Source organism: Pseudopipra pipra, chromosome 3 (genome assembly GCF_036250125.1).
Source record: "Pseudopipra pipra isolate bDixPip1 chromosome 3, bDixPip1.hap1, whole genome shotgun sequence".
Classification (NCBI taxonomy): Eukaryota; Metazoa; Chordata; class Aves; order Passeriformes; family Pipridae; genus Pseudopipra; species Pseudopipra pipra.
Window position 1 is genome coordinate 33784442 of NC_087551.1, and position 14031 is coordinate 33798472.

Below are 14031 nucleotides of genomic sequence, written 5' to 3' on the forward strand. Positions count from 1 at the left end.
AGCCTTTGATCTTCCGGCTTCTAGAGAATCTGCCTATGGATGTGTTCATGTTACAGTGATTGAAGCTCCTATAGGCATGCTATAGAAGCTGTTAACTAGTAAGTTTGGATACTGCTAGTACAAACGTGAAATTCAGTGCTGAGCAGCCTGTTTGGTAATTTAACTGATTTTACAGGTAGCAATGAATTGTCAGCTTCTGGTCATATTGCTCGATTGGAGTGCACGTAAACAGCTTCATTGTGGACGTGCTTTTGGAGGTGTGTGGATACCGCGTTAGGAAGGTGTGGATACCATGTTAGGAAGGAAGGGTCCAACTGCTCCCACCAGCTATTCTTATATGCATTTTTGTTGCTTCTTCAGCACCTATTTGCATATTTTGTGACAGAGTTGGGGAAGGGTCTGACCCGTTCTGTGTTACTTGTACATTATTTATGGGCGAATGGTAGTGTCCTCTTCCCGCCTGTGGCTAATTGCACTTACTGAGTCACACACACCTCAAGTGCAGGTATGTTCAGAGGATGCTGTTTAGTGGTAAGTACAGTGATTATCTTTAGAACAGCTATTTTTTTATGCATCTCTGTATATCTTTTTTCCCCTCAGCTACTTGTAAGATGTTTAGCGTTTTGAAAGTGGAAAATGTACTTTTGTTATTCAATGTTGTATAACCCCAAATTTCAAGATTTTTTTTGTTTTGGTTTGGTTTCTTGCAGTGGAAGCTTTAACATTCCCTCCTTCTTCAGGGAAATCTTTCATTATGGGAACAGATGAAGCCCTTGAAAATGAGCTGGGTCTTGGAGAACTGGCAGGCCTTACTGTAGCAAATGAGGCAGATTCACTGACTTATGATGTAAGTGGTTATTATTGGTAACTCAAGGTCTTACTGTCTTTTTGTTGAAGGCGGATGCAAGTTACATGTGTGTAGACTTAGCAGAAAACATTCTCCAGATGAAATTATCCTGCCAGAGGTTGTCACAAATTTTTACTTGATAAAATTGTTTTTCCCATACACAGCGACCTTCAAGCTCTCTGCAAACCCCTCTCCTTCTCATTTGCCTGCCACGTCATGCAAGTAGTTGAAAGTAAATGTAATTAGTTATAGTGATACATGTGGGTGTGTGTAACCCCAGTAACTGAACAAAATTAGGAACTGTATGGCCAGTAGATTGAGGGAAGTTTATGTCCCTTCTGCATGGTCTGCATGGAGTTTTGGGCCCTTCCACTTCGAGAGGGTTTTAGAGAAATTGTAGAGAGTCCAGTAGCATGTGACTGATGAGTAGATGTTAAAGAAGCTACTCTTGTTCAGCTCTTAGGAGGCTGAGGGGTGCTCAAATAGCAGTCTGCAGGTACTGGAAGAGTGCTTGTAAGGATGACAGAGCCAAGCTTCTCCATAGTGCCAGGCATTAAAAGAAGAGGAAACAATAGCAAATTCTGGCTTGGGAGGTTCAGGTAAGACACTGGGGGAGGAAGTGTTATGTAGGAGGTGATAGTGAAACAACTGGCCCAGAGACACAGTGGAATCCCTCTCCTGGGAGATGTTCAAGACTTGGCTGGGGGAGCCCTGTGGTTCACATTGTGTGGGCAGTAGTCTCATTTCAAATGGGAAACTGGACCAGAGAGTGTTTAGGAGGGTTTTGTGGCCAGCACTTCTGTGGCTGTATGTGTAGCCTACAGCTTGTTTTTCTTTCACTTTTTATGAAAAACTGTCTTTAAAATTGCTTCTTTTCAGTCATACACAATTTTGTCTGTATTTCTGATTTCTTGGGAAAAGATACTTCAGGTATTACTTTACTAATGTGCTCCTTGTGATCTGTCAGCTTCAGATCAATGCTGCTATTGCATTGCCCAGCTCTGTCAAGGTTGAGGGATTTCAGAGATCATTTTCAGTATTGTGTGTTGGTGAAGAATCCTACCTTTCAGTAAATCTGACCCTTAAGTAATCACCATCTGGGATTTTACTATCACAAGTCAAGTCTGAGACTCCAGAAATAACCTGCGGGTCCTTACTTTGAAGTTCTACCCTTGTGTGTACTTGTAAAGCAATAAATTATAAAATTAATAAAATTTTAGACACATTTTGAGAGTGCTATTGCAGAGATATGCTCTACTACTATAGCAAGTTTGTGAGCATGTGATGTGTTGTGAATCATTTTGATTGCAATAATACAGAACATTTCTGCTAAAATTCAGTATTTTAGCATTATCTCCTAATTTGGGCTCAGTTCTTAATTTTTTTGCTCATCATCTCTAATTATGCCTTCAGAAAGGGTTAAGATGGTGTAGAAATTATTTGCTTTTACAGGTACACCTAAAACTTAGATGCTGAATTTTTAAATTCAGAAGACATGACAAACCTAAACCATCTGAATGAGATGGTAATGCTTTCATTACTTGACTTCACTGTTCAAGTGTCCATATAAACTGTTTTGTTTGTTCATGTCTCCGTATTCTGAATTAACAGCTTTCATTTATGGAATTCAGCATTTCTTTAGCCACTCCTATCCTATCCTGCATGGTGGAGAGTACTAACTTCTGTTTGTTCATTTGTTAAATGCCTTTATGGAGTTCTATGATCAGGAATTCATAGTCATGCTTACCTCAACTCTTACCTTTTTTTAGTGCTGATGATTAAAAAAAAAACCCACAACATTTACAAAGCTACTCACTATTGTCACTGTGCACTTCATTGAAGCAAAATGAAAGCCTGGTTTTTGTATTTCAAGTTTCACTGGAAGTTTAGCTTACAGATGATGTTTCTGTTTTGGCCTATTTCATATCTTCTTCCAGCTGCCAAGGGTGAATCAGGAAGGATTAGTGAAAATTTAGTGTATTATTTTTAAGTGACAATTTTGAATCATATGGAGAATAAAGTTGAAAGACAAGGTACATCTGTCTTTAAATATATTTGCTCTCAAGAGCTGCAGGCACTTTCCCATTTTCAGTCCCTTTCATCCCACTGATATTTTTACTAGATTCTTTTTTTCTAAAACATGGCAACATTAGCCTACCTCATTTCATGGTTTTGGTTTCTACATATTGCTTTGACTGTCTGTAAATTAAAGAATGGTTTTCACTCGGTAATGAATATTATGAATTTATTACTTAAAAGAGAAATTTTTTCTTCTATGAGTACATTTTTAGAATATCTAACAAGGTGATATTTTCCAGATTGCTAGCTGATAATCACAGGTTTATCTTTTCTTTTTCCTTGCTTTACACATTGTTATCTTAGCATTGCTCTTTCCCTTTGGTTGATTCTGGTTTTTCTCTAGTCTTCTGGATAGATTAAGCAGCTTATTAAGATTATAATAGAGGTTTTGGACTTTGCAGTAGTCTCTTGCTTGATTTCCTACAACTTTGAATGAGAGAAGTGTCTGCAATCCTACCTGCATGTCATTGCTGTTTCTGGACTTTTTGATTTGTCTGTGTAGATGCAAATATTGTTATTAGTAGCAAATCCTGCTCAGGTGCTAATTTTGGGATTGAACATCCCCCCAAACTGCTTGTCACAGTTGCATTTCAGTGGGAAGAGATAGAAGGAGGTTGGCTATTGTGTTTACTAACCCAGCCTCTCACAGCTTGAGAGACTGGTGGGTGGAGTGATGTGGTGCAGCAAGGTAGGTGGTGCATCAGGGCTAGGATCTGTTTCCTCTGCTGCTAGTCTGCTGGTTTGGGAATGCCCTCATCTGCGTCCCTCCATCTGCTTCCCAATTTGTAAGCTAATCATCTCGGACTCCTTTGGAAGGGCACCTTTGAATAAATGAGAAGTAAATGAAGTCTATTACCTGTCCAGAACTGGAATTCACTGTTAGGCCATCTGAGGTGTCTTCGTGGCATTTGCAGGTGTGATGCAGGACCTGTGCTGCTGGTATGGCAGCTGGAGGGCAGGCGGGTTCCCTCCGTCACCTGTTTGGCGTTGAGTGCCTGTGTTGAGGCAACCAAATTCCTCTCCAGATATCTGTGAATACTCTGTACATCTTGTACCCTTTTTGCTGAGGCTTTCTTGGCCAATCTCCAGAAAACCTGCCAGAGCTGCTAACTGTGCAGTCCTGCCCCATCCTTGTACCAGCTTGAGCATTTGTCTGTTCCCTCATTGAGCCAACTTGGCTCAGTAAACTGGCAAAGAAACTGACTTGTCTCCCCGAGGAAGGCAGTATATAATTATTAAGAAATACTAAAAGAAAGACTAAGCCTGCATTTGTTACAGCTCCTTTCTCCTGGTTTAAAATGTACAGAACTTCTTAATTGATGCATATTTTTATTATTAAATTCAGATGTAACAAAACCTAAGAAAAAGCACTTCTGTTCTTAAACCTCCTCTTCCTCCCTCCACTACCTAGAATAAAATGTAGATTCTTGGAGAAGCTCAAAACAGTTGTCTCTTCTTTGCACTTAATGATATAAATTATTTCGGATTATCTGTAGATTTCAACATAATAAAACATCAGTACAATTGCTTGTTTTCTTGATTTTTCCATAACCATAGTGGTTATGGAAAGGTAAATTTTACTTATGGCATTGTTGACTGACAGAGTGAAAAAGTCTGTTCAGCATTTTGTGTCAACATTTGTTCAGAGGAGCAATATTGGAGTAAATGTTATTTTTTTAAAAGGCTTTCTTTTTGGATCTTCTAAAATGCTTTTATTGCCAAATAATTGTGTCTGTATACATGATAGCTAATCACTTGCCAGTTATATTCTTAGTGTGTAGCCAAGTCTTTTTTGCCTTTTTTTTTTTTATTTTCTGGCAACCTTTACTTGTCTTGCATTATTACAGAGCTTGAGTTGCCTTAGATGAGTAAGTTAGCTTATGTTCCTTTCTGTGCTTCCAGAATCTTCTGTTTCTCTCAGATCTTTACTTCAGAGGTGCCATGTCATTTGTATTTTGGATATTCAGGGACCACTGGTTGGTTGAGTCAAGCCCAGTGTTAAAGTGAACGAGCTAGTAGGTATAGATCAAATTTCAAATACCTAGCTGATTTCATTTAAGTATCAGTGCTTTTAAATTGTGTAATTTTACAGACATGGGAGTATTTCAGATTTGCATAGAACATATTACTGTGGACAAGACATTACTTGTTGTATGGAATACATCTACCTTCATTCTCATTTTGAATTATCTGGTTAGTGTTAAGTGATCTGTTTTTCAAGAGCAGGTTGTTTTGAAAAGTGGAAGAGGTAATTTCACATCTTCTGAAAATGCCAAACTAAATTTCTAATGTCTTCCTTTTGTTGTGGCTTCCAGATTAATTACAAGTTTGGCATTTTTTTTATTAGATAGCCAACAATAAGGATGCATTGAGAAAGACTTGGAACCCCAAATTTACATTAAGAAGTCACTTTGATGGAATAAGAGGTCTCGCTTTTCATCCGGTTGAACCAGTCTTAATAACAGCTTCAGAGGACCATACTTTAAAAATGTGGAATTTACAAAAAACAGCCCCAGCAAAAAAGTAAGATTTTTTTTTTTGCTTTGCTTCAAGAACAGTTTTAATATATGAAGAAAAAAGATAATTGTAGATACCACTTCACAGGATGGCCCTTGGAGTTCATGGAAAGTGTTCCTTGACTTTAAGAGTAGGAAAACAAGTTCACAGAGTAGCGTGGAGACTTCTGAAGAGTGCCAGAAGAAATCCATGTGTGTTCCTGAGTGTATTTTGTTTGTAAGAAGGAAAACCATTCACATTTTTATATTTTCCTTGCAGATAACATGACAAATTAATTTACTAGTGAAAATATTTGGATGCGGCCTGTTAGTGTGCTTGCATGTGGATATAAATGTGTAAGATGCATTTTTATATATATGCATATGTATGTATACACATACATGCATATACATGTGTACAGCTTTAAACTTTGAGATGTTGCCTTTGTACACTGTCTCTTGTGAGTTGCTGGGATTTGCAGAAATGAGAGCAATTTGGTAGCAGGGCTAATAATGGTAAGAGAGTACGTCAGACCTTTGAGGAGGACTGGGCATAACATGGGGTCTTCCCTCAGCCTGTAACAAGCACTGGATTGATAAAGTCCAGAGCAGGAAATTTTTTGCTACAGCCTTGATATAAAAACAAGGAGTCAAAAACTCCTTTACTCTAATAGGGGTTTGGAGCACTTAATGATATATTCCATGTGATACTGATGTCTCTCCACTCCTTCCCCACCACTGGTGTAGCTACCTACTGGCTTGATTGTTCTGTGAGAGTTTGTGAACTACCTTGAGGGTCTTTAAACTGAAAAAACAAACCAAACAACAAATCCTGCAAATGAAAGATTGCGAATAGTTCCTAGACATGTGAAAAATTGTGTTGAAAGTTGTGGGGGAAACACTGCAAAAGACGTAACAATGATTTTAAGAATTTAACACGTTTTTGTAAAGCATTGTGTAAGATCACATACATGTTAACATTTCCTTGTGCTTCATTTAGGAGTGCTTCTCTTGATGTAGAGCCAATATACACCTTCAGAGCACATAAGTAAGTATTTCCTGGGAAATATTGTTGTATTTTGAGAAAGATATGTTTTTTAAACAGAAACAGAATTTTTTTAAAAGGTAATTTCCACCTTATCAGCTACTGATTTCTTTAGTTGTGATGTCTTTAGTTCCCATTTTATTTAAAATATCTGCATGCGTCCATGTCCTTTCTGCTTAATTATTTATGTCTGAAGCTGGGTAGACCACAATTTTAAAATTACAAACCTACAAATTATACAGTTCCAATTTGATTAAGTGTTCTGTTCATTATTGCAGCTCTTGCCTTTTTGTCAGATGTGTGCCTATGTAGAAGGAAGCTGAAGAAGAATGAATGCAGTGAATAATGAATGCAGTGAATTTAAATCTACTGAAATTATTTCACGAAAGAGCCTTAGATCTTTTACAAAGGGAAAAGAAGCTGCTTATGCGAAATAAAAAACCCTACAGTTTGAAAGTGTGACACTTCTCACATTTCATGTGCCTAATGATTATATTGTTCTGATTGTGGTTACGTTACCAAATATTGTGGAGTTTTTTTTGTGGGAAGTGTTGTAGCTTATGATTTCATTATGCGGAATTTTTGTTGCAATGCGTGCAGCAAGTCAGTTGTATCTAGCAGGAGAATTTGAAGATTCTGTTGGCATTGCATTTCACATAATGAAAATGTTAATATTAAATGTTTCTTCGGGGGTTTCTTCCAGTGGACCAGTGCTCTGTGTGGTGATGAGCAGTAATGGTGAGCAGTGTTACAGTGGGGGAACAGATGGCCTTATCCATGGCTGGAACACAACCAACCCGAACGTTGACCCCTATGACTCTTACGGTATGTTGGTGTCAAACACACCAGTGAAATGGTTGTTTAGTGACATAATTGTTTTTTGTTAAAATAGGATACTTTGTAGATAATGCTTATTTGAAAGTTTAAAAGAGCAAATCGAATGTTAGCTTCGATTGCTTAAAGTAAATTTTTGGTTTAGTGCTGATGCTGGTTGATAAGAAGATAAAATGTCTTAAAATTTCTTAAATTTTAAATGTCTTAAATTTTCTTTAGAAAGGCCTTAATTTCATCACGATTTTGAGAAACAACTAGATTCAAAAAGTCCAGGACTAAACCTGATAATTTGGCAAGTACAGCAAATGTGTATTTTAGTGTTCTTTTCTTTGACGAATTTCTTTGACGAATTTCTGCGTAGTTAGATAAAGAGATTTAATGGTCTGAAACCAAAGCTGTTAATGTTGTCCACAAACATGTAAAAAGGCCCAGTTCAGTACGATTTACCAGATCTGAATGGATGTCAGCCTTGTTTCTGGATTTTAAGTTTATTTTTCACTTCTTTAGCTTCGGATGCAGTTGGCCTCAAAGCTGACTTTTGCATAAAAGGGACTGATGTACCATTAATGGCTGCTTGAAAGTGAAACAAACTGAAGTGCATTTATCCCATTTCTGTAATGTCCCTTCTGCTGAAATGTTGTTTTGTTCCTTTAGTTGCAAACTGGGTAACTGAATATCGTGTATGCTGATGAAATTCAAGCATCTTAATACCAGAATAATTGAAACTTCTATATTGGTATGACATGATTGGCTTTGGTTTTTTTTTATGGATTAGCTCCGTGAGGTTGGTGCATAAACACAGATCAAGATACAGCTATTGATGTAATTCACATTTTGTTTTGAAATGTGTTTTGTTGTGTTTTGTTTGCAGATCCTTCTGTTCTAAGAGGTGCTTTTGTAGGCCATACTGATGCAGTGTGGGGTCTGGTTTACAGTGGAGCGCACCAGCGATTGCTGTCCTGTTCAGCAGACGGCACTATACGTTTATGGAAAGCTACAGAAATTGCTCCAGCTCTCAATATATTTAATGATAATCAAGGTACAGAAAATTGCCCTGGAAGTTCGTGAACATCCCTGTTCAGACTGACATAATTTTGGTTACTGAATAGAAATACTTCTTGCTTTTTTTTTTCCTGGATTTTATATACTTATGAATGATATGGGAAGAGTAAATTTTAGGACCCTTCTTTTTTGATGCTAGCTGAATATATACCTACGTGCAGGGGGACAGTCACATACATCTAAAAGCCAACTACTTTAAATGATCTGCTGATGTTACTAGCACCAAGGAGTATAATGTATCAACTCCATAATTCAGTTTCAAATTGAATTTCCATTAGGCGTGTGCTTTTGGTTTTTCCAGATTAAAAAGCCCTTTCTTCTCCTAATAGAAGTTTGGAGTAGCCAGTGCTTCGTCTCAGGCCAAGTGTCATTGTACCTTCCAGAATTGTTCCTTGTGCCTTTAGCACAGAGATTCCAGTTGAATTTCTGAGTTTGCACATTAACTAAATAACCTATTGATCCTAAGCACTGCTAGTTGAAATAATGTTAATCTTTGGATTTAGTTACAGAAATGTCTTGCACAAATCAAAATCCCACTATTTAGAGTCTAATTTCTTGAAGTTGCTGTCTAAGTGGTCCAGAATGAACCCACTGATGTTGCCAAGTTCTCTTGGAGGTGATTGTCCTAAAGACAGACCATGAGCTGCAAAAGTTCCTTGGCTCTTCATAAAGACTTTGAGACAAAATAAACTTTAGCATAACTCAACAGACTTATTGAGTTATGATATAAAGCTGGTCAGATATACCATTACTTGTTATGCTATACTGAGCAAAATAAAAAATGTTTATATATTTTAGTTTTATATTTTAGTTTTTGCAAAAATATGTTTCCAAAGGTCTGCAGGATTCTACAAAAACATAACTGGCTTATTGCCAGCTTATTGCCTATCTGCCTACTTTGAAAACTTCCTCGTAACTGTTGGGTATTTTTGGGAGTTGTTTTGTTTTTAATTATTAAATTAAGGGGGAGGGAGGACTAGTCTTGCCAAAGTCGTGAAATTCAAAGATCCTCCTTTGAAACCTAGTTTTCATATGGCTTATTGATAACCTTGAACAAACTCTGACTCATCATTTAAGTCCTTTAGATTAACCATTGTAGGCCTCCCAAGAAACTGCAGATCACCATGCATGGCAGCAGTAGAAAAGGTCACTTCAGAAACAATGTGTTTTCTTCTCTCTCCAATCCTTTTTTTGCTCTTTTTGGAGTACCTCTAGATAAGTACCACCATTCCTTAGAAATATTCCGGAGGTCCCGTGTCCAAAAAAGATGTTTCTCCCATGAATCTTTAGAGTTTAGAGAGACATGATGATATTCCTGTGTTATCTGAATCTATAACATTAGTTTGCTTAAAATTCAGTGTCTCACTCTCTATCTTTTCCTCTTCCTCCTGGCATCTCTTGCTACTGGTGTTGTTCTTTCACATAGCAGGTGGTAAACAGGACATTTGAGGAGAAAAATCCCAAGGGATAAATCCTATACTCGAGCTTTGCTGATTTGATCTTCTGTCCGGTAGTGTTCAGACAGCTACAGTGTAAGGAGGTCAGATAAATACCACAATAGGCAGGATGGACAAAACTTTGAAATATGAATTTATAATGTATTTATATAACTTCCTATGATGACAGTGTCAGGGTGTAAAATTTGCACCTTGAGAACTTTGGTGGATTTTTTAAGCTCTGATTTTACCCAAGTTAATAATAATAATAATGTTAATCATCTGTTATGTCAGTGGTTTTACCCTTTCAATTTCATATCATTTTACTTGAGGCATTGGAGTCGTTTTGTGTTTTTTGAGAATTGCTGTTAGACTTAAAGGAAGGAAAAGGGCCTAGAGAGTTCTTACTTTCTTAATTTCAAAGTAGATTTCTGCCCAGCTGCAGTTCCAGATACAGGATCTTAGTAAAGAATGTTGTTGATACACATCAAAAAAAAATAGGATTAAAATAGTGATCATACTGGGCAATCTATTTAGATCGGCATAATGTATGTTTTAAAATGCAATATTTCCTTTCATAATCATGGTCCTTTAGATGTTAAAGTGCTTACTGATTGGGGGTTTTTTGTTTGGGGTTTTTTGTTTACTTTATACCAACTAAATCACTATGTTGTTTTCTAGAAATGGGAATCCCTTCCTCAGTAGACCTTGTGAGCAGTGACCCAAGCCTCATGGTAGCATCATTTAACAGTGGACACACTAGCATTTTTAACATGGAGACACGGCAACGAATTCTTACCCTGGAGTCCAGTGTGGATACAAGTATGTATCAAAAAAACCCAAATTGACCAAAGGAAAAAAAAATGGCTTCTTTAAGATCGATACTGTTGATAATCTTATTGGTGTTTCCAAACAGGCAGTGTCATGAGAAATTATAACATGAATTATGTTACAAGCTGTGTTTTGAGATGTAATAGTAAATTGTTATTACTATAACAGACCTTGTGGGTGTTTCAGTAGCAGAAGAGTGCATGTGCTTTTGAAATAAGGTAGAAGAAACAAGATCACACTGAATTGCTTTTCAAAAGACAGTAGCACAAGGAAAAACACAGGTTTCTCTGGTACAGCTCAGTGGTCTTTGCAGTTTCGAGATTTCTTTTTCCTCTTCAGTATAAAATTGCAAAATAGAGGTAATATCAGGAAAACTTAAAGTTGAGTTTATCAAAAATTCAGGAGTGTGTGTGGATTCTTTTTTATTTTTCCTCAGAGGTATCCCTTTTCAAAGATTTCTTACGCTCTTTTACGCCTCATTTGGACTTGGGCTGTAGTTGGAGTTTTCACTGCAGGAGAAAAGCAAAGCTCCAGTGGAAGAGTATTCATTGACAAGGTCCTGACAATGGCAGGATTGCCTGGATCATGGCAATGGCCAATATGAGAAGTTTTAGAGGATACTGTGAGGAGCCTGCTATCAGTAAATTATTTTACCCTGGCATTAGAAAAGAGACCAAAGGTTTAATATTCAAGCCACAATGGTAACTTGATAACAATATAATTATTTTTTTTTAAATTTTTATATTCCCACACACACACACGCTCCTTAAAGTTTTATGTCACTGACTTCTGCTGTTAAGTAGGTTTTTTGAAAGGACTAAGCCCTTCTTGTTGGCTTTGCTTGTCTGTTTTAAACTAGTTAAATGCCTGTCATTTTATCAGACGGAATGGAAAGTGCCATCTCCCTTCTTTATGGTATTCCTTACTGTGCAGGATTTCTTCTTTTAACTCACATCTTTGTTCCTATCTGAAAAAACAGTCCTAAATTAGTTAACTTGAGTCAGTGGAAGTTACCTTTCTGCTTCCCTCTTCCTTCCCCCTTCTATTTTTTTTTTTACCTCCTCCTTGCTGTAATTCAGTAATGTTCCTTTAAGAAAACAAGGCCGTGATATGGCAGCCAGCAGTCTCCATTTAGTATCTTTAGTTATGTAATAGTACTATAAAGCTTACAAGTATTTTAAAGAAGTAAATTACTATTTCTACAAGAACTAGGCAAGAGGAAAATGAGTCACCTGAAATGCCCTACCACCACTATGCAGGGACTCTGCTGTTCAGTATAAGCCTCACTTTGCTTGTCATTGTCAAACTGTGAGGATAGCTGGCTGTGATGAAGGTTTATGTGCTTTCAGTTATTTTAGGGGCGTTTATTCATATGAATGTGGTTTTCTTGCTTAATTTAGACTTTAATGATTTCTAAGTGTTCCATGGATGCTGACAAGGCTTGATGGTTCATATTTTTATAGAAATATGTAAATTGAAGTTTTTACCACTTTAATAGCAAGTGATCCTGTAGTAGTATTCTATTTTGTTTATTTTAGTAAGAATTTTGATTAAATAATGTGTTCTTTGGAAGCAGTTTAACTAAATACAGTCAACATAAAAGACAATACCTGTATTTTTATGTACTGTGGAGGGACTGGTTTTGGTTTTGTCATAATTTATGCCTCTTAAGACCACCTTTGCACTAATCTGTGAATCACAACAATACCTAGATTTCTAATCAGAAAACTTCTATACTTTTTTTTTTTGTTTGTGTATGTATATATACATATATATGCATGCTGTTTCAAAATTTTTGAAGAATAGGAAAATGACTCTCCTATGAATAGTCCAGCATCCTTTTTTTCCCAATAATCATAATTTTAACCCATATATATCAAATAATAATGGGTGGGGTTTATTTGCTTGAAATAAACTGCTTGCACTGTCTGTATGTTATGAAGAACGTTTTACTTGGCAGGAGGAGGAATGTGGCAGTGGGGAAGTGCAAAAAAGATGTTTTCACTCAGTTTTTGGTTTCACATTTTTGCCTGACGTGTCTACCTAAAACTATGTCCAAAGGTTGGACCTTATTTTGCATACATATGGTTTATGTATGCCTCTGTGCCTGTGTAATTTGGAAAGTATTTTAGAGTAAACCATATAAAATAAGATGCTAGCTGAGAATTTCCAGTATATAAATGTAAGAACTATTTTGCAAATAAAATGGATTACATATTTATTTCTTAGTAGCAATCTGTCAAAGAATTTAGAAATTGACATGTATGATATGTGTTGGTTTTTTTAAGCAATCAGTTCCTCCTGTCAGATAAACAGAGTCATCAGCCATCCAACTCTTCCAATTAGTATCACTGCTCATGAAGACAGACACATCAAATTCTACGACAACAATACAGGTATGCTTCTCTTCAGCAGGTCTTAGGTATAGCCATTGTATAATGTAAACCATAACCAGAATTTCATTAAGATTAATATTATTCTCATAAATGCTGAGGGATGTCAAGAACTGGATAGCCTCTGAAACAGAAATCTCTCGTCACCAGTAGATCCCAAAGATTGCCAGCCCACTTAAAACTTTGTTGGCACAGTGATAAGGAACTTGCTAATTTTCTGTCTCTTCTTATAAAATGCCTTATGTATGGGGTTTATAAATATTTAACATAAAAGGAAGCTTTTTCAAAATCTTTATGGGCTTATGTTTATGTTTCTTCTATTGGTTATCTGTGTTATTTTGATCTGGAGAACAGGAAGCTCTGGCACTCTAGTGCTTCCTAGACCTCTGCTGCATTTGACCCATGATTTCTTTTTTTTTATCTGAAATCACTGCTGTAATTGCAATGATAGCAATAGTAATAGAACAATAATTCTCTCTGAGTTGACTAAAATCATCCCATATTCTTAGGCAGTTTATATCATTGCCTTTAGTATACTCAGCCCCTGCTTTCCTTTCCATTCTAGATCTTACTTCAGAACTCAATTCAGTTAAGAGGCAGTTATTTAAAATGCAGTGATTGCAGCACCAGAGTGGCTTTGCAGACATAAAACAAAGGTCTCACAATGTTGATGATACTGCTACTGTGCCTCTCCGGAGACTGTAAATTTAAAAGAATGACTTCTTGTATAATTTTAATGATTCAGTCATGGGTTTTCTATTTATAGTGTCAGCTGTGGTAGGGTCATAAGCAGTGAATACAAATAACAAAGTTAATTGCAGAAAATAACATAAATAACTCTTTTCTTTCAAAGGAAAACTGATCCACTCCATGGTAGCTCACTTAGATGCAGTTACAAGTTTAGCTGTTGATCCTAATGGCTTGTATTTGATGTCTGGCAGTAAGTACATTCAGATTTCATTTCTTTTTCTCATAATGGTGGCAGACATGAGAATTGTAAAGAAAACTG

General features: G+C 36.7%; 1 protein-coding gene across 7 annotated transcripts in view; it reads left to right on the top strand.

Annotated features, from left to right (window-relative positions):
- STRN (striatin) overlaps positions 1–14031 on the top strand; it is a 71161-nt gene that overhangs the window by 48385 nt on the left and 8745 nt on the right. For 6 of the 7 annotated variants that reach the window (XM_064648571.1, XM_064648574.1, XM_064648576.1 and 3 more), the window contains 8 exons: positions 711–847; positions 5274–5449; positions 6422–6469; positions 7170–7291; positions 8172–8339; positions 10480–10620; positions 12918–13025; positions 13876–13962. In XM_064648571.1, the coding sequence (XP_064504641.1) occupies positions 711–847; positions 5274–5449; positions 6422–6469; positions 7170–7291; positions 8172–8339; positions 10480–10620; positions 12918–13025; positions 13876–13962 (987 nt within the window). The remainder of the gene's footprint in view (positions 1–710; positions 848–5273; positions 5450–6421; positions 6470–7169; positions 7292–8171; positions 8340–10479; positions 10621–12917; positions 13026–13875; positions 13963–14031) is intronic. The other variant, XM_064648572.1, reaches the window with a different exon arrangement.